Below are 21,151 nucleotides of genomic sequence, written 5' to 3' on the forward strand. Positions count from 1 at the left end.
AAGATAAGAGGCGCATGTGCACGTGTGTTTGTGTGACATCTCATCACTGATAACTTTTCAATCAGGAAAACTTGCGCTTGGACGACTCACTCGAGTTAGGAATGATAGGGGACTGCTATCGCCTTCCATCACTCTCCCTTCAATCAACAGTTTCAATTCCAGTTTGGTGCCGTGTCATTTGTCCTTTTCTTTTAACAACTATACTTCCCCTTAAAAACACAGTGTAGCTTTTAAGCACAGAGTACAAATCGCATCAAAGCCTGAGCATATTATTTCTGCACGGTAAAATACAATCTAGAACACAATTTCATAATTTGCCTCTCAGTGAGGCGACTTGCCCTTTGTTCACCTTCCATTAGCACCAGGTAATCTTTAGATCATTAAATAATTTGCTGGTTCAGCATGTTCTTATGCAAGGTCCCAATGCCCCCCCCCCCAAATTATACTGATATCAATGAGATTTTTGCCTTGTTAGTTTTTTTCCCCTACATACAGAAATTTTTAGGGTCAAGTCCTGCCAAAAGATGCACTTTAATATCAATATACAAGAGATCACATTAACTTAACTCTAATACACATCTTTTCTTATTAAACACACACATCAGGTTATTGACTATACTGTATGCTTACATACCTAGTCACTCTACAAAAGGACCTGTGCTGAAATTCTGCTCGTCATATCAAATTCAAGCAGAAAATCATTTAAATCAATGCACTATTACTATTTATATTGCAACAACTACTCTTCATCTTCTCATTCTTATTTTGAAACTATATTCTATATAATAAAATTATATTGTGTCCATCATCAGCTGGCCCTACAGTAACAGGTAGAGGGATGTTTCTTCTGTCATGTGGTGGGTCCGATTCAGCAGATAGAAAATATTTCCTACATAAAACCACTCACAACAAGGCCTGTGGAATTTTTTTTTAATAGAGCCGTGACATGATACCTGAAAAGAGACATTGCTGTGGAGTTTCCTTCTTGACACAAGTACCGTTTAGTTCCATTAGACTGAATAAAAGGCATACTTTGCTACAGCCACTACCTCCCAAGCTGGGCAAGTTTTATCAAAACAGTCTAGACAGTTAAACAGAACTAACACTAACAAGTAGAAAAAAAATGCACATTTAATTTAGAGGTAATCTGCTCCTCTGAGTTTCTAGCATATGAGTGGATCCTTGAAGACCTCAAAAAATGTGAATAAATGTAACGGTTTAACTATTACCCTAATGGTTGGAATGACAAGAGCTGTTAAGATAAACCTGTCTAAAACCTCACCTATCTAATTTACTCCATTAATAAATGAGTCCTGTAACCTTGTACAATTGTGTTTCTTCATATGCTTTTAGAGGCAGTCAAAGAGGCAGAGTGTCTAAGTGACTGCAGCCTTCTGTCTTCATGGTAAATCTCTGCCAGTTCACGGTGCCGACAGGTCCTGTCTCGTGTAATGACTAGCAGTCTATTGCTTTGGAGGGCACAGAGATCCTTACAGTAAGCTACCTGTCTGTTTCATTAATTGGACATGGAAGCCCCCCCACACACACACACACACACACACACACACACACACACACACACACACACACACACACAACAGAAGGAGCATATACAGAATAAAGTAGATAAAAGCATGCTTTCATCTGAGTTTGTTCTAACTACAAACTGTCAGCAGTTACTTTATGATGAATCCAGACATCCACCTGAGGTTTGCAAAGGTTCTGTCTTTGCTAACACTTTGAGGGTAACAAGTTTTTTTTTTAAGAGGATTAATGGATTTTTAGATCTTAAGGTAAGCTTGACTGCAATGTTGTGGGTCTCTACAGAAAAGCATTTTGAGGGAATATGGGTAGTCAGATACCCCAAGGCAAGGCTAATGGATTAACTCCTCTAAATAACCTCATGTTGTTGGGCAAAGCAAGTAGAAAATGACACTGGATAACATTTTACCGTTCGCCATGTCGCCACATGAGAATAATGTTTTACAGTCAACATCCCAGGGGCTTCCATCTTTTTGCTCTGCTTTTATGAAAGTAGCCACCTCAAGTCTGAGAGGCTGCTTTTAGCATTAGTGTTTGCACTTAAACTATTTGGGGTCATTCCTAGAATCAAAGCTGAGAAACAGAAGAAAAAGGTACGACTGAACAAGTCAATAAACAAGGGAAATGGTGGTGTTCCTAACTTATCTAGACCACTGTTCCTGATTTCAACCTCCCTAAGTGTGTTTTTAGGGCTCTGTGGTTTGCCCAAATCCTTCCATCAGGTATCCATGGTTACTAGTGTAGGTAAATAACCAGTGATCAAGTAGCAACCTCAAGGGCTAAAAAAGAGACACGAAAAGTGCTAAAAATTGCAGTCCATTTTATGGCCATGTGAGGCTATCTATGTTTATTAAGATGAAAAGTTGGTGTGGTCAATCCAGTGCACAGGAGTCCTGCTCTGCTATTAATTGTACTAAAACAGACTTTAAGGACTCAGCTATCCAGGATTCATTTTAAAATTAGGAAAATTATACAATAAGATGGAGAGAGGGTAAATCAGAGACATAGACCCTCCCCAAAAAAGAAAGAAAAAAAGAAAGGAAGACATATTGTAACTACATAGCATGTTAGACAGTGCGGCACCCCCGAGTGCTCGCCCCTCCTTTCAGCAGTGGGTAAATAGAATAATTACTGGGTGGTCAGTGTAGTGTGAAATGACAGCGTGACCACAGCACAATGAAACACTGCCCAAATGCTGACAGAACATGATGAGCACATGGCTGCCTGAATACAAAGTGTGCCTGTATTGGTGGCAGAGATAGAAAGGCAGAAAAGGAGTGAAAGTTTGTGTGCACGCACTGAAAAAAAGCAATAGAAACACATTGTGGCGGGACTAAATGCTATTCCTTTGGCGAACTTGTGCTGAAGTGATCTCCTAACCTCTTCCATGCAGCCGTAGACAATAGCAAATCCCTGCTAATGTAATCATTTGGACGAAATTTTAGACTTGAATTGTATGCCGCTGAATTCAGTGGACCAGGTGCAAGAAAATGGCAATGTTGTGGATGAGGTCACTGCCCATTACACAGTACAAAGCCAGAAAAGAGACCAAGCAACTTTTTCTTTCTGCCGTTTCTAAAAGTGAAATAAACTGTGTGCTACTGCTCTATACAACGTAACAATAAACACCACAACTAGTACTACAAAGGTAAAGTATAAAAGCTGTATGGCAATACATTATTGTAAAGGAAATTTGAATACTTTCTCTTCAAGGTACCAGAAAATGGTGACAATGGTGACAAATAAATAATTTCGAATGTAGGAAATGACAGCTGCATTCAAATACAAACAACACTGTAGAAAGTTTGGTGCCATTACACTAACCAACCACCCACTAATGACTTTCGTCACAAACTTGCTCTACCTTTACTATCCAGGTTCCAGGTTTCAGACTGATCCATTAAATGATAGTAATAATGAAGTATGTGCACACTGGAAACAAAGTGGAAGAAGAAAGAATATTTACTCAATAATAAAACCAACTTATTATAACTTCATAATGTCAATACAAGACTTGAACTGTTCTGTAGAAGGGTTATCATTTTAGCACTGCTTCTTTTTAAACCCCGATACTGGCACCACGGGACTCCTACATTACAATTTTGTCTTGGTAATGGTCCGTTTTTACACGTTTATTATAATTATGTACAAAAAGACATCAGGGTACAGACAGAAAAGTATGTGTTAATGGAAACCAAAAGGAAAACGGCTCTCTGACAAAAAATTGGAAAGAAGTGAGAGCAAGCATTATGGAGGGGCATAAATTAGAAATGCTCAGATGCTCTGGCAGTGCAGGTGTGGTGGTGGTGGCTCAGTGTTGAATCAAACTGACATGATTTTTTTTGACAGGACTGAAATCTCTGTTGTCCCAGGAGAGCACCACTGTGTCTAGCAAAGTCACAGCATTTCTGTGTGCCTTGGAGCAGACCAGGCTGGTGGCTATTAGAGACTATCACGGTCCCATCCCCCCCCACCACAAAAAAAACAAAAACAGAAACATGTACGGACAGAGAAGTCCCAATGTGCTACATTAATGCACACTTATCAGCCACTTTGCTGGGTATACCTGTTGAACTGCTTGTTAACACAAATGTCTAATTAGCCAGAGTGAGATAAATTAGAAATGAGATTGAAAAACCGATTGAAGCGTCAGGCTGGAGGGACCCGCTGATTAGGCTCTTCATTTATGGAATGCATTATAAATATCTGCTTTGGGAAATATCTCCAGCAGACGCAATCCATTGATCTGCAAATATGCAGAAGAAGCCGTGATGAAACAGAGTAAATGTTTCTGATATTGTAGATAAATACATTCACTGGCAACTTTTTAGGTACGTCTGCTTGACTGCTGATTAACGCAAATATCAAATCAGACAGTCGTCAGCAAATCAATGCATCTAGGCAGGTAGGCAGGATGACCTGTTAAAGTTTGAACTGATCATCAGAATGAGGAAGAAAGGTGATTTAAGAAACTTTGAATTTGACATAGCTGTTGGTGCCAGACAGCCTGGTCTGAGTATTTCAGAAACTGCTGATCGACCTGGATTTTCTTGCACAACCATCTCTAGGGTTGATCTAAAAAAGAGAAAATTACCAGCGAGTTTCTATTCTTGGACCAAAATGTTTTGTGTCAGAGGTCAGAGGATAATGGCCAGACTGCTTATAGCTAACAGAAAGGCAACAGTAACTAAAAAAAAAGAGAAAAAAGAAAAAAGGTATAATTCAGGTTGCAGTTGTTGGTTTAATGGTGGGAAGATATTTTCGTTAGGTTTCTTAGTAGCTGAGCATTGTTTAAATGCCACAACCTACTTGAGTATTATTGTTGACCATGTCTACCCCTTTATGACCACCGTGCACACATTCTCTGGTCACTGCTTCCGGCAGGTAACACATCAAAGTTCAGACCATCTCAAACTGGTTTCTTGAACATAACAAAAAGATCACTGTACTTAATCCAATAGAGCACCTTTGGGATGTGGTTAAATGTAAGATTTGAATCATGGATGCGTAGCCAATAAATCTGTAGCATATGCATGATATGACTGACGCTGTCAATATGGACCAAAATCTTTGAGGAATGTTTCCAGCACCTTGTTGAATCTATGCCATGAAGGACTAAGTCAGTTTTGAAGGCAAACGGGAGTCTAACCCCATACCTAACAGTTGCAAGTGGAAATGAGCCTATGTTATTGTACACATCTACACATCAGTCAGGTATTCATAGTAGAAACATGTGTAATCGTCAACATTTAAGTGCCTTCAAATAATTCAAGCTGGAATTCTATTCACATGTGAAGGACTCCTGTTTCCAAACAGCTCTACTTGTAAACCATCAGATCAGAGAACAACTCCTAAAAGCTTTGAGGATAATGTGTGTGCCTGTCTGGATTAACAGTGATTTTTTTTTCCTAGCCACTCTCCAATGGTCCCAGGTCCTCAGAATTAACTTTGTACCACGCTAAATATTCCCATCTTCATTTGATTATGACACAGATGACGCTTCTAAAAATGTGTCCAACCTGTCCTTTCTAAGGATTTAAAATTGTACATACATACATACATATATATATATATATATATATATATATATATATATATATATATATATATATATATATATATATATATATATATATATATATATATATATATATATATATATATATATATATATATATATATATATATATATATATATATATATATATATATATATATATATATATATATATATATATATATATATATATATATATATATGTATAAAATTCAGTGTTAGATGCACCCCAAAAACAAAAAGAAATTCAGTTGTATTTTTTCACAGTAGAGTAACACATGAAAGTGAGATTTAAAAGAAACAACAGAGAAGCTTAAACAAAGGCAAGAAAAGCAGACAAAAGGTATCAAAAGATATGTTTACTTTATTCACTGTGCCAAATCTAGAACTGAAAAATAAAGAGGATATGGTCTCATAAAAGACAGTAAAAGTCACTTTACTTTTGCTGCACTAACTCAACAGCAGTGACAACATCTCGCAGCAATATCTAGACATTGCTGTTCTGATATTCATCCATCGTAAAGGTAAAATGGTAAAAATGGCCTGGCATGAATGGGTTATCCTGTGATTTAAAGCTAATACAAAATTAAGGATCCAAACCTGAATTTTCAAAAATCCATGTATATTCCCACGTATTTTAAAACAGGAAACATTACCTTATTATCTAGAGAGGAATATCAATTGATATGGTAATTAGAGATTTTTTGTCACAATAATATTATGGAGGCAACATGAAGTGATAATAGCAAATTATCACCCAGCCTCTCCACTATGTGTGGATAAGTGCCAAGCAGCAGGAAGTCTAGTGTTCACATTAACAGCATACCAATGTCGCAAATAGCCTTTACACCTTTACACAAGCACATCTGCTTTCTGACAACTTCCCAGTGCATCTTCCATTTAAATTTGGAGGGCTAGCATAGAGCAAAGAAATGAGATGTGAATCTCAGTAGATCATTTAAAGGTGTATTTAAAAAAACCCAAAACAAACTCTGATGCAAAATAGCAAAAAACAACTAGAAAATGCATTTTCTGAAGAAACTGCTGTGTGAATGCTGATAGCTGAATGTTTTGAGCTGAAATGAAATATTTGCTGAATTTTAAGTTAAAAATGTTAAATGAGCTGAAAAATACAGAATTTTTCACCTGAAAAGAAAATTCAGAGTCAGACAACATCTGAATGAATATTAAAAGTTCATATTATTTTAATCACTGAAAATTGGGGTCTTTTCTGCTGTTGAGATAAACTCCTGACTGAAAATACCATGTATTTCAATGGGTCAGCTAGAAGGTTAAGCAGGCAGGTGTGAGCCTGGTTGCTATAGCGACTCCAGCCAGTGGTGCCCCCCCCCACACACACAGACATGTGCCTCTCTTCTGCTGCTTCAAATAAACAGAAACGTGACCCTGAAACAAATGCTTCTGAAGAAAAAACTACAAGTTGTATAGACAAAATTCTTTCACCGTGAGCGCCAGTAATGTCCAGTCTACAGAATTCTCAGTTTTCATGCCTGTGGAGTTTATAATGTGGACGTGGTGACAGTGTAAAAACAGCCTGTACTTCTGATTTTCAGACAAAATTTGGGAGCCATTTTAACATTGGACTCTATGGAAGCGTTGCAGGGAGGAGGCTGTGCATTGGTGACATTTATGAAAGAACCATACCATCTACTACAATAACAATAACATTGGATGAAAGAGGGCAACGATGGCTACATTTTGAGGGTAAAATGATGACTGTAGATCAAACGCTGTGGACACAGCAGCAGTTTAAAGAGAAGATTTTAAGATAAAATTTTTCCCCGCTCCCACTATAGCAGTTGACTTTTCTCACTCTGTCAACATTCCGTCCCATACACACCCATTATAAACTCTGAAACGGGTGAAAAAAAAGCATGAAACTTAAACTGGAACTGAAGAAAATGTATAAAAGATATTGAAAAGATAAATACAAGTTGAAAAGTTCAATGTCTTGGCTTCGTTTTAAAGTTTTTGAATGGTGTCTCTAGGTCAACGTATGTGGAAGTAGTTAAGAGTTGAAAGAGGAGTAAGTTGAATGAGAATTTGAAAATCCTCCCTTTGAAATACATTGTAAATTTTTGTTGAATAAAGTTGAATGATTAAAAAAATATAACAGTCAAAAATGAGAAAAATACAAGCACACGTCTCCAAAAGAAGATGAATCTAATGGTGGTTGAATGGTTTTTCTAAGTTGAACGGTGTTGAAGGAGATAGCATACATAAAAGCAGATCTACTCACTGACATCATAGAGGTGCAGATGACACATCAAAGGAATTCCACATGACAGAACTTCAAAATCCTATAAATAGAGGTTGAAACCTCAACTAATTTCAGTGCGGTTTTTCAACTCGGAGCTTCTAGTTGCAATTCTCACACGTCTTGACAAAAGGTTTTTAAAAGTCCCTGAAGTCATTGCTGTGATATCATGCTTGGGTTATCAAAGAAATACTCTCCATCTTGGATGAAGACCATCATTAGAAAGATGAAGGCATTGAGCCTAGAAGATGATCCAACCCAACAGCCAGTGTCGTCTACAAGCCAAGTACGGAGCAGTTTAACCACTGGAGTGCAAAGTCCACCTAGTGTGATGAAAGTATCAATGGTTGATCAATCTGCTTTAAGTAGCAACAAACTTGCATCAAAAAGAAAGCAATCTGAAGTTGAGGATCGACTTGATGACAAAAGAGGCTTCTCCACAGCAAAGAAGCAACGGCGTTTCTCTAAAGAGAGACCCTGCAGTCACACTGAAATGAGCAAGACACAGCAGAGGGTACCTAACATATGGATCATCGGCTCAAGTTACATAAAGCGAGGAGAATGGGCAGCACGCCACACGTTTGGAGAAAACTTTGGACTTGATGCCAATGTTCATTGGTTTGGAAAAACAGGGATGCGCTGGGATGGCGTCCTTCTTCGTTTTAATGCAGAGTTGACGTCTAGAAAGAGTCCACCTGATATTTTGGTCATTCATGCAGGCAGTGACGACTTGGGACTCATATCCGCCCAGGAACTTTCCTCTGCAATGACTAAAGACTTGACTGAACTGCATGCAAGGATCCCCTCCATGACAATCCTATATTCCTGCATCAACGAACGCCAAGTGTGGAGGTACAGAAATCCAAAGTACATGATGGACATGGGCGAAAAAACTGTAAACTCAGTCATGAGAAAGGCAGTTCATTCCTTTGGAGGCTTCATCATTGAACATCCCTCCGTGAGATATTATGACGAAACCCTATTCGGGAAGGACGGAATTCACTTCAACAAGAAGGGAAATGATGTGTTTCTCACCAACATCCGCTGTGCCATCAAGAAGATCCTGTAGAACCTGTCTCACAGAAAATAGACTTGAGAAAACGCACGACCTCTGGCATCACCCCTGACTAAAATAAACTGAATAATTAAAAAAAAATATAACAGTTTATAAATATGGTTCTTTCATAAATTATAAATATATAATAACACCTATTACAATAATAAACACATTGGATGAAAGAGGGCAACAATGGCTACGTTTTGAGGGTAAAATGATGGCTGTAGAGCGAACATTGTGGACACAGCAGCAGTTTTAAGAAAAGATTTTAAGATAAATTTCCCCTCTCCTCTCACTCTAGCAGTTGAGCTGTCTCACTCTAGCTGCAACATTCCGTCCCATACACACCCATTATAAACTCTGAAACGGCTGAAAAAAAAGCATGAAATTTAAACTGGAACTGAAGAAAAAGTATAATAGATATTGAAAAGATAAATACAAGTTGAATAGTTGAATGTCTTGTCTTCGTTTTAAAGTTTGAATGGTGGCTCTACGTCAATGTATGTGGAAGTAGAGTTGAAAAATGAGTAAGTTGAAGGAGAATTTGAAGGATCTCCCCATTGAAATACATGGGAAATTTTTGTTGAATAAAGTTGAGTAATTTAAAAAATATAAATGTTAAAAATGAGAAAAATAGAAGCACACTTGTCCAAAAGAAGAGGAATCTAATGGTGTTTGAATGGTTTTTCTAAGTTGAACGGTTTTGAAGGAGATAGACGGCGAAAAACATACGGAAAAGAAAATAATAATAAAGAATAGAAGAACAATACTGTGAATGCTTTTCAAGCATTCACACTAATTAACAATTTAGAAATGAAATAAGTAAAAAATAAATACTGAGTAAGCAAGCAAGTAGCAGTGTAGCAGGTTCTTTGACCAAACATATTGTTACAAAGATAATGCAGATTATTTACCGAATTCGAGCCTCAGCTTTAGTAGCTGCCTGGTTGTACTGTTCAGCCGTCTCCTTGTAGTTTTCAAAACTCTGCAGGCAAAGAGACAAAGTAAGAAACATGAGAATGAATTCAACAGTGTTTCATGGCTCAAAAAAAGCTTCTCAGGAAGCTGCATTTAATGATACTAGAACTTGTTTCCAAGACTTAGTATAACTTAATGTTCAGATCACATAATTACAAAACATAAAAATCAAGACAGACTACATTAAAGTCCCCAAATCAAGTGCCATGAATTATAATCTACATAATTTTACCACAATTACAACTACCTTTTCCAATTTAGTACAAGCTTTAAAAGCCAGCAACGATAAGAAAAATGCATAAAACAACATTGGAAAATGTCACATTCATTAAATTAGTGACCTTTGAATTTTACAGCCTGCTTACAAATCTGAATGTTGATAGTGTGTTGGTACTTCATGTTTTTCTTTCTCTCATGTGACAAACTGTGGCATTTCAATAAAGTTACATCACAAATTGATCTTGTAACTAGAGCCAGGTCGCATAGAGTACACCTTTGTAATCAGTGGTGACAGTGCTAACTGTACAGCATCATGGTCCAAATGAGCAGCAAATAGCAGAAAGTTAATAGAAAACAAACCCAGTTGCCTTTCACACACGTTATATATAAATTTTCTGCACCAATGCCCGCCCTGTTTTCACAGGGATTCAAATGGACACATACATTCCTTTGAACCAGGCAGCTGTTAATACACAATCTGTTAAATGACTGCATAACTGCATACTTATATGTACCTCTATGAGTTATGTTGAGGAACTTTCCCGTGTGTGCTTGTGTGGCAAAAAGTCTCGAGTACATTTAAAATCATCATCTCAGTAAGACGTAGGATCACCTGGCAGGCTTTGCGTCAAAACCTCTGAAATACAGTTTGTCTAGAATACCCCAAACACAAAGCAAATCTCTGTAGCCAAACCTCTCGTACGCATTCAGTGAGCAGTAATCGCCATTTTAAACCAATAACCGCAGTGCTCCGGCTTTTACTTAATTATTCCCCATATTCCCAAAAGACTGGGTGATAGGAGAGGAAGATAATTGAAGTGATGGAGTAGAGAAGAGATGGGATCAAACACAAACCTCCCCCACAATCCCTAGTCCTCTACTCCTCCAGTGCCCCCTAGTCATTTTCTCATCTCATTATTTCAAGCTGATGTGCAGACATGCAATTCCTGATCTGAATGTCTGGTGTTGGAACTGTATCAAGTAATGTCATAGGCATCTTTTCCTTAATCCTATCTTTTAGTATTCACTACAGTGTAATAATCTGCTTCTCCATTATCTTCATTCCTGTTCTTTAAAGAAAAGATGGAAAAAAGGAGTCATATGTCTTGTAAGGAGGAGGATATTTCAAATGAGAACCAACTTTGAAGTAGTGAAGCTGTAGGCACCAGATTTAGACAAGAATCACCTTTTATATGAGATTCAAAAAGATCCATTATAAATATGATAATAAATCAATTCAGCACATAAATTTCCTTTTCCAACTACACCAATTTCAAACACACCTAACAGTCGCTAAGACAGAAATGTGGACAACAATTCAGAGATACGTAAAAATGCTAATGTAAATGTACAATAAAAAAGTAATTAATAAATGTATCCAGCTACACTTTACCTCCCCTATCTGTCTGAGTTTATGTTTGGGCTGCACAGTAACTCAAATTGTGAAAATGCCAAACATCCCCAGGTGTATGACTGCCAGTTATGCTTCCTAGCTGCGCTATATTGGATTATCCAGGACAGAACTCAGGATTAGACTCCTCTTGTCGCCATGTCTCTCCTTTGCCAGTATAGGACTAGGTTTAAATACCATACCTTGACAGGGATGGGGGAGTAATAACTCCAACTCAAAGGTTTCAAGTCAAGCATATTTCATACCACCATCCTGTACCTTTGAAAGAAGAGACAGTTTCAGACCTCTGAACTTCTGCTCAAATGTTTTATTAATCTACTAAGCATAAACCATCACTAATAAATGCCATAATCTGACAGTACTAGCAACCAGTCCCTGAATTCATGGACATTAAAGACTCAGTTTTTGCTGGAGTGAAGCTACTACTTTGGTTCACCCTTTGGGAATATTGTGGTAAGAACTTAGTCTCCCATTAGTGGCTTAGCCCTTAGCCTCAGGTCAATGGGCTCAATGGACAGACTCCGAGGAAGGCTGAGCTGAAACTTGAAAGTTTATGGTTCCCTTGTGGGACATCAAGTGTTTGAGCCAAGATAAAAAAAAAAATGTCTCCACAGGGGCTTAAACCCATGGGTGCCTCTGATTATGCAGGACAAAGAGAGCTGGGCACCAGAAAGAGAAGCAGCAAGTAGATGGTTTAAAGGTAAAGTGAACTTGTTGCTGACAATGAACCTTTTTTGTAGCAAACATTTTAACTTGTAACAGTGAGGACAGCACTGGTAGAGCTCGTCTCCATCAAGTGTCCAAGTCAACTCAATAAAACGGACGCACAATAGCAGGACCTTCCTTAAAGGGACTGCAGACATTAATATGCCTGTTTTATAAATACAGACTGTGTCGAAATGTTTGCTGTCAAAAGGGGTCATTTTTTGGCATATCCTAAACGAAAGCTCGATCTTAAAAGGTTTTAGAGAGGTAAAGCAGTGGTTGATAGGTGACTGAGTGATGCAAAAAAAAAAAAAAAAAAAAAAATCACAGAAACATGCAATGAAAACAAACTTTTTCACTAGTTATGTTGTCACTGCTTGTAAAACATACTTTGAAACACTATATTTTACCCCTACAAACTGTGTGCTCTTCAGAGATTGTCAGGAATTTTCCAATTTGGAGCTTTTTCATGCTTCATTTGAGCATCTTGTCTGTTTTTCTCCACACAAACATGCAGAAGTAAAGAAACAAACCAAAGGAGAATCAACATATGTGAATAAGCTAGGTAGGTACAGCTAATCCAACTGAAACTTTGGGGGGGTGTGATGCTGTTCAGTGGTTGTGTATATATACACACATGTTATTTTGTGTCTAATCAAGAACAAACCCCAAGGAATAGCCCCAGCTCAGCTCTTGTGACTACAGAGAGGTGGTAGCTCTATCACTGACATACACACACCGAGCTCTTCCAAGTCATTTCCACCCATGGGCACAAAAGCCCAATGTGGAGAGGCAGAAAGAGGGGATGACAGCCCTCAGTGGGGGAAGGCAAGGTTTTGGGGTTGCTGGAAAGGTTCACGGAGGGGATTAGTGGTTGTGTATTAGCTTGCATACATGCAGGTGTGTGACTAAATCTGTGTTTCTACTTGAATTGTTGTGTTCAGATGATCCTTGAGCGTACACTTGTCTGAACACCCTCCAGGAGCTGTGGACTGAGATGGGCTGATGTCAGGATTTCGAGGGAGGGGTTGTTTCATGCGCCGTGCTTGGAAGGAGGAGGATTAATTTTTCTTTTTTTTTTTGAGGAAGCAGTCGACAAAAAGGGGGGTAGAAGGGATTAAAAGAGGTGAATTTTAAAGTGAGGCTTGTTTACAGAGTCACAGGGTATATTTCCACAGGAAGACAGATATACACTACCTGTACACTGCTGAGAGATTAGGGAGGCATCCAAAAAATAGAGGAGGAGGGAAGGAGATTTGGGAAGGAGCAGAATTAGAAGATGCACTGGTATGTTCAGCAGGCGTTGCAGCATTTGTGTGTTGTTTTGTATATACACAATACATGTATGTGTGGAAGTTGTGCAATGGATTGGCCACAATTACTTCTGAAATGACAGCATGCACACAAACCTGTCAGAGCCCACAAATTTACAAACACCTGCACACAAACACGCACACACTGTTTTCACATTTGTGTCAGGAGTGAATTCAAACAGTCTCCGCAGCCCTTATACAAACATTACAGCCTGTTATCATCATTCATCCCTAAGGCAAACTGGACACTAGAGCTTGCTTGTGTGTATTCTCACACCGGCACACACAAAGTGTGCACACAGTTATATACACCATTATTAACCTGTTAGAAAAATCTGACGCTAAGCCAAAGTAAAATGTTGATTCAGTGGAACGCCACACACAGATTACCAGTGGATTGTCCTTTTTTACAGCCTTTCCAACCTTTGGCTAACTCCATTTGCAATGTAAAATAAAATTAGAGATAAATAAAACAATGAACCAATAAATAAAGCCCTGCGGCCCTATCTGGGTCTGAAGATTGGCTGATGCACAGTAAGACTGACAAATTTAAATCTGAAATTTGCATTTGAAATCATGCCTGTTGCATCTGTCACGCTAAAAGAGAAAGCAGCTCAAGAATTGCTCCTTGGGTGCGCGAGTTACCCATGCCATGCGTACTAATGGACCGCCATACAATCGCGGATAATAGCTTTTTGAACTGTGTGCCGATAACAGGCTGGATTCTTTTCAATTTCTCTGTTTTACATTGAGTTGCAACAATACCCAATCCTGTTACTGATAACATTTCTCAGTTTTAACATTTGACATGTCTTCACAGAATGTAAAAAGGCTAAAGTATGGAAAGCCATTTAAAGACTTGATTGAATCAGTTGTGTCACAAGTGAGACACATTACTGTTTTAGCCCGTGCTTTGCATTTATGTATATAACCTGTGTCAGTCACAATTCAGCTTTTAAGTGGCCATTTATTTCAGCCCCACTGGAATTTGCACCAGGTTTGAGAGAGTGAAAAGAAAAAAAGATAGGAAAGGAAATGGAGAGGAAGCTTGAAAGGAGAACTGGATGAATGGAGTGCTAGACTGGAAAATGAAGAAAAAGGAGGAGGAGGGTGGATGCCGGCTCAGGATAGACTGTCTGTTTAATGCACAGTCCATATAGCCTCTTTATCTCTCCCTCTCAGTACCCTGCTTTTTAGCTTCCTCATTCAAATGCAGGTCAGCTGTGTGCAAGTGAGGGGTGAAATAAAAAAGATAGAAAACGGGACTGCAGCAGCAAGCGGAGAAAGATAGACCATCCTGCACTCTTCTGCCAATCAGTCTCTTCCGTCAAGTATTGCACCGCGTGTTGCTTGCTGCACGGAGTGCAGGGGCCCTCCCATTTAACTTGCCTATGTAAAAGGTTTTCTCACAGGCCTAAAGGAGGCGAGTGTCAGGGAGTAGATAAAGTAACCCTCTGCCTGATGGGTCTTGCTACAGGGAGGGAGAGACTGAGTAGAGGCGCAGAGAGGGAGTCAAGACCCCAGGAGTGTCTACCAAATACCTGAGGGAAAGCTGGGATTTAAGGAGGGAAACGGGACTGATGAGGCGAAGGGAAACTGGAGTAAGGTTATTTGCATCTACCGGATACCTTTTCATTTCCTTTGTGTATTTTGCTATCAGGTTATGTCAATGTAGCCTTAAAGTTTATTGGACTAATTTCAGGTTCCATCTCGTAGCTAAATCAAACAAGCTGATTTAGCTACTGTTTCTTTGAGGCCAACTTTCTATGAGTTCTCCTCATTGCCTCCAGGCGGAAGCAGGTGCTTGTGGGTATTTACGTCATCGTTTTCTGATAGAGAGCTTTTGTAAACAAGCTGTAGACAAAGAAAAAAAAAAAAAGCTTTCCTCTTCTTTATTGGAATTAGCTGTCCCTCAATTAGATGTCAGAGCTGATATAAGATGTGGAAAATGGAAGTGGACAGCAAAAACATCAATAGCAAAGTTAACACTAATCACTTGCTTAATGTGGAACATAATGGTGGACTTAATCTTTCAATCATACGCTGTATAAAACTGTGTCTATTTATGTCCCTGTTAATAAGTGCACATATGGGAAATGTGCTATAATATTGACTGACTATTATCTCACTGCACATTTTATTTATAGGGACTCTTACTTTAAATGTTTACAACTACAATACAAATAAAGCAAATTCAATATTTTGCTTTGATTTTTATGATTGCTTAAACAATATTGGAATGTTTTATTCTGAGCAGTGAGCACTCCTACAAAGCTTCATTTACCCATCCACGCACACATTAATAAAAATGCTTTTTCCTATGCCTAAGGACTTTTGCCTAACATTCAGACGCACTCTGATGGATGCATCTTGCCCAAGGATACTTTGACGTGCAGACTGGGGGATTCGGGGCTCAAACTACCGACTGTCCAATTAGTAGATGACCCACTCAACCCCTGTGCCGCAGCCGCCCCCTAGCTTGCTTTATGATCAAACGTAGGCTATTCGTCTACGTTTGATTATACATTTCCTGTGCAGAGCAAATTGTTGAGTCAGACAGAACATGTGGGTGAGGTTGCTTTGCCCACAGCCAAGAGACGGCCAGGGAAATCTCTCCTTTCGGCATCAAACAGATCCAAGAGTTGAAAACACTGATGGAAGCCGAACGTTCAGAGCAGCCTGATCTTTTGGCTCACATGGGAGTATTTAAAAGTTTTGTCATGTTTAAAATGAGCAGTCAAATTAAACATGAAAAATATAATGAACAGAAAAGAAATTCACTCATCCATTCAAACCCTGTTTCCTTTACATTTAATTATTCATAATTTTTCAGCATAATTTATCATCTGTGTTAATTTGGAATTGTTCTTTCTAAATTTACTTTCGGTCCTTGCAGCATCTGCACATGCTTTAGAGTATCAAGCAAAATCCTACGCCAGTGCAGCCTTACTCCTCACAAAGTTTACTGTGTAAACTGAAAGGAAGCTTTATCAAACCACCATTGCAGTGATTTTTACCGTGCACAATATCAAAAGCAAATTAGGTAGAGGGAAAACAACACATAATTCCTATAAAGCACTAAAAAAAAAAAATAAAAAAAAAAATGCTTCTTTCTATTCTGTGAAAAGCCCACAGGGTTGCTGGCAAAGGTATATAGTGATGAGAAAACAGAAAAGCACAGTGCATTGCATTAGGCAACTCCAGCTATCTGAAGAACCTCTTGAGTGCAGGCCCATCAACAGAAAGTCACGCCTCTTATCTGCCTGCTGAAACTTTTAATTCATTTACATTCATATTCCGACACTGGTACATGGGCTTGGCATTTCCAAGACAGGAAACAGTGTCTTGTATTCCACCAAGATTTTAATCTCTATGGAGAGTGAGTAACACTGTATCTCACTAAAGGATTTGTTTTGATATTCCTTATATGTGAAGTTGTCTTTTCATTCCAAGTCTACAGGATGTTTTTCATCTCATTAGTGAGATCAGCTGTTATACATCTAAAAAAATGTAAATTCTTGTATCTTTCTAACAAACCCTTCAGGAAACCTCTCCAGAGGGGAGAAACAAAGCAGAAAAACAAGGGAACCAGTGGACAAATGGAAAAGCCATTCAGGTGAGTTTTGGCTTCTTGTTTTAAACAGTATACTAATGTTAGTGTTGCCAATATTGATATGCAATAGCAGTCATGTTTATGAGATAAGGACATGGCTTTTACCTTTTTCTCCAGTATTTCCAATTGCTCCTTATAGAAGCTGGATATAGTAGCAAGCTCCCGTTCTTTCATCTCCAGTTTTCGGGCCTGCAAGAGAGAGGGAGAAAGGAAAGGAAAAAAAAGAAGAATAAGAAGGAGTATACCACTTTTTAAATGACATGTGAAGACCAGCTGTTGCAGATATTCTTTACAATGACATAGCAAGCAAGGTGTTTTATGACATACATGTGTAAATATAAAAAAAAAAAAAAAAAACAACAACTACGTTTTCATTGAAAATGAAAAAACTGGAAAACCTGACACTAAACATAATAGAACTGGTTAATTGGTCAGATCTCTTGTGCTGGTAAATATTCACCTTGTTCTCTGTCTGCTGGCTAATAAAATAATATTCTTGGATGGTACTGGTCAGTGTTTATTGTGTCACATCAATATTGTAGACCTGGGATCCGGTTTCATACAGCACTGTGGAAATGACTCAAGCCGCACCTTTCTTTATGTTTTGCTTCCAAGGAGCCAGACTTTGTCATTTTTAAATGGTCTCAGGTCCCCAAGTTTTCTGAAAGTCTTTTTAGATTTCTTCTTCTTGGCTTCTTTTTCACTGATTTTCAGTCCAGTCCTTTTACCTGACTTGTTTGTCAAGTCACTTAACAGTAACCTATGAATCATTCAAGCGTGAAAAGGTATCCAACTTAAAAAGACAAACCAGAGTTGTGCCTACACATGACAGACAACTCAGCAAAGAACCAATTTTAAATTCTTTAGGCACTTTGTTACTAACAGAATGTTCCAGTTGAATCTATGAAAGATACTGATGATAACACAGCTTGATCGCCATAAAATTAGTATTTTTACACCAACAGGTGAGTACCAAAGAGCTGAAAACCTGGCATATTTTTGCATGGTGGGTGGTGTGTCCTTAAAAAAGGGGGGAAAAGGAAAGAAAAGACAAAACCAGAGTGAAAAACAAAACAAAAAAAAAATGTAGTAGCAGGCCTGAAGAAATGACTACAGCAGATGAACAGTATCTGAAAGTCATGTCCTTAACAAACAGGAAAACAAAATCCAGCAAAGACCTGACACAGGTCCTGAGTGATGCATTTGGACCTTTGGTTAATCCATCTACTGCTCACTGATGTCTCATCAGAAATGGTCTCAATGGAAAGGTGGCTGCCAAGAAGCCATTCTTAAAGATGGAAAACAGGAAGAAAAGACAGAGGTATTCCAAATACACAAGAACTAGACTGAAAATCAGTGGCAACAGGTCTGACAGTGTGAGGAATCCAGATTTTTGTTTCAAATAGTTGTCACTGTGTATGCTGAGGTCAGGAGATGCCCAAAAGAGTGTGTCTAGAGCCATCTGTAAAACACAGACATGGTTTGGGGATGCATTTCAGCCAGTGGTGTTGGGGATCTTGTCCAAATTCTAAACACAGAAAAGCATCTTCAGATCAGCAAAGTGTCTGATTGGCGATTGCTTCATTTTTCAGCATAAAATTAGGTCAAACACACTGCCAATGCACTAAGTCATAAATATGTGGAAACACATACAGTGGTACCTCAACATTATTCAATTCTATTTATATAGCACCAATTCACAACAACAGTCACCTGAAAGTGCTTTATATTGTAAGGTAAAGGCCCCACAATAATATAATAAAAATCATAAGTGAAGCAGTGTGGCACATTTTGTGAGAATGGAACAAAAGGCAGCAAACATCCAAAGAAGAGCTTTGAATGTCCTTCAAGAAGTCTGAAGAAGTATTCCTAAAGACTACTTAAAGAAATGACAAGAAAGCTGCGTAAGAGAGTTCAGACAGTTTGAAGAATAAAGGTGGTCACACCAAATATTGACTTTCAAGCTTGTTGAAAATGTAAAAACACCTTTTTCTTTGACTCATATACTGTATTTCCAAGTATTACTGCATATTTCAATAAATCACTGCACCAGCTTCCCACTTTTTTGGAAAAAAAATAAAGAAATGAAGTGTGGATCATCAATTTTGGATCATATTGTGCATTTTTAGGACTGAGTGTGTGCTCATTTAAAGACAGTGCAGTGTAGCGGTGAAAGCCTCAAGACTTTCAGTGAAACCCTGAACTGGAAAAATACGGCAAAATAACAACTGACTACACAATCCACTCATTGTAAATCAAAGTAGGAATACACGGTTACTAACAGTAACCATCATGCACAACATATATATATATTTTACACTTTCCAGATTTTTACCAAGAAAATGGAAGCCAAACTACAAAAGGCCCTCCATCTATTCACTGCTAGTGAGCACACAAAACAGAGAAAAATGTCCTTTAACAACACATTTAGATATGGGGGATACACAGATAGCACAGAGAGAACTTTCTAAGTATGATTATATCCTTCACAAGTTTATAATTATGGCAAAAAACAAAGTATTTTTCCAGGAACATGCATGTCTTCTTATCTATACACTACTTTATTTATATTGTTTGATGAAAGTCTATGATTATGCACATCTACATCACAAAGTAACACACAACAATTAACAACAAAACAGCTATTTAAGGTTATGTCCATGCATTGTAACAAAACTTACAAAACTACTCAGGTAGCATGAGACTGGGACAGCTGTGGCAGGGGCTGACATGGCGTCGCTGGCGTTAAGATGAGGTGAATGGCTATAGCCAAGTTTTGACAGGCAGCGAGGTGGCAGATTGGCTGTAGGAAGACCCATAGTTTGGGCCATGACGTAGCAGCATGCAAGCAGAGGAGGACAAGAGGCAGGCGTCAAAAAGATACACTGAAAATGAGCTTTAAATCAGCTTTAGGTCAGAAATATGCATGCATGGTGGCTGCAAAGAAAATGCTTGCTATAAAGAAGAACTGTTATGGAGTCAACTTCTTTTAACTGTCTGAGAATTTAAAGTAAGTCGATATTATTTCATAATATTACAAAAAAAAAAAGGACAGAAAAGAACTTTTTTATAAGAAATACTGATTAAAATAATCTTACAAGGAGATACAGTGATTAACTGTAGCAAAGGTGCAAAAAGAAGTGACAAAAGCAAGAAAAAGAACTGTGCAGGTAAGGAAGCAATGTCACAAATGTCACGCAGGCACACTACAGATCAGGGTTGTTTAGCCATGCCTTGAGCTCAGTGTGTAGTATTACTGGGCGTTATTCACTGAGCCAATTTAAGAACCTCTGATCGCAACATTTATAATAGAAAAAAAAAAGAAAGATACAGTGAGTTGAATAAACAAACATGGCCTGGAACATAAAAGCAAGAAAATGCTTTGCTTGGACAGTCACTGACTCATTTAGCAATAAAAAGGTACGGTGCTCTTTCTATGAGAACATGATTTTCAGAACACAGGCATTATACAGTAATAAAACAAATTTGAACTAACTAAGGTGAGCTTAAATTCAACTGTTGCTCCAAAAACCCTGCCAGCTGGTTGAGGAACTAAGTGTTTACATACATATGTCAAAGGTTTCATCATGAAGCAGTTAAAAAACCCAAACAGCTGCAAAATCTTAATTGCATATAGATAGCCAAGTTGCATCAGCCTTAGAAGAGTTAGCTGAACGAGCACGCTGTGCATGAGATGGTTGAATTCTCTCTACCTGTAATCTATAAAGGTGGACGTACAGTATGGGTATGTGTGTGTCTACATTTTTAAAATGAATGCCAATTAGTTTTCATGAAGGGCATTTATGAACGCAAATTATATCTAACCAATATGGGTAATGAGTGAAGCAGTGCTACAACAGTATGAACACGACATGGTGCATGAACACAATGTAAGTGGCTGCGGGTGCGGCAGCAAAAGGCAGCAATGGGCCCCGGATTTATAGAGAACTGAAACAGAAAGACTGTATTACACACACA

At 38.3% G+C, this 21,151-nt stretch overlaps 1 protein-coding gene across 1 annotated transcript in view; it reads right to left on the reverse strand.

Moving 5' to 3' along the window:
• Positions 1-21,151, reverse strand: part of LOC116326448 (MICOS complex subunit mic25a-like) — a 56,970-nt gene that overhangs the window by 17,132 nt on the left and 18,687 nt on the right. The window contains exons 5-6 of the mRNA XM_031747763.2: positions 17,279-17,362; positions 9,849-9,919 (exon numbers count right to left, since the gene is read on the reverse strand). Coding sequence (XP_031603623.1) covers positions 9,849-9,919; positions 17,279-17,362 — 155 coding nt within the window. The remainder of the gene's footprint in view (positions 1-9,848; positions 9,920-17,278; positions 17,363-21,151) is intronic.

The sequence above is a fragment of the Oreochromis aureus genome, linkage group 5 (genome assembly GCF_013358895.1).
Source record: "Oreochromis aureus strain Israel breed Guangdong linkage group 5, ZZ_aureus, whole genome shotgun sequence".
NCBI classification, from domain to species: domain Eukaryota; kingdom Metazoa; phylum Chordata; class Actinopteri; order Cichliformes; family Cichlidae; genus Oreochromis; species Oreochromis aureus.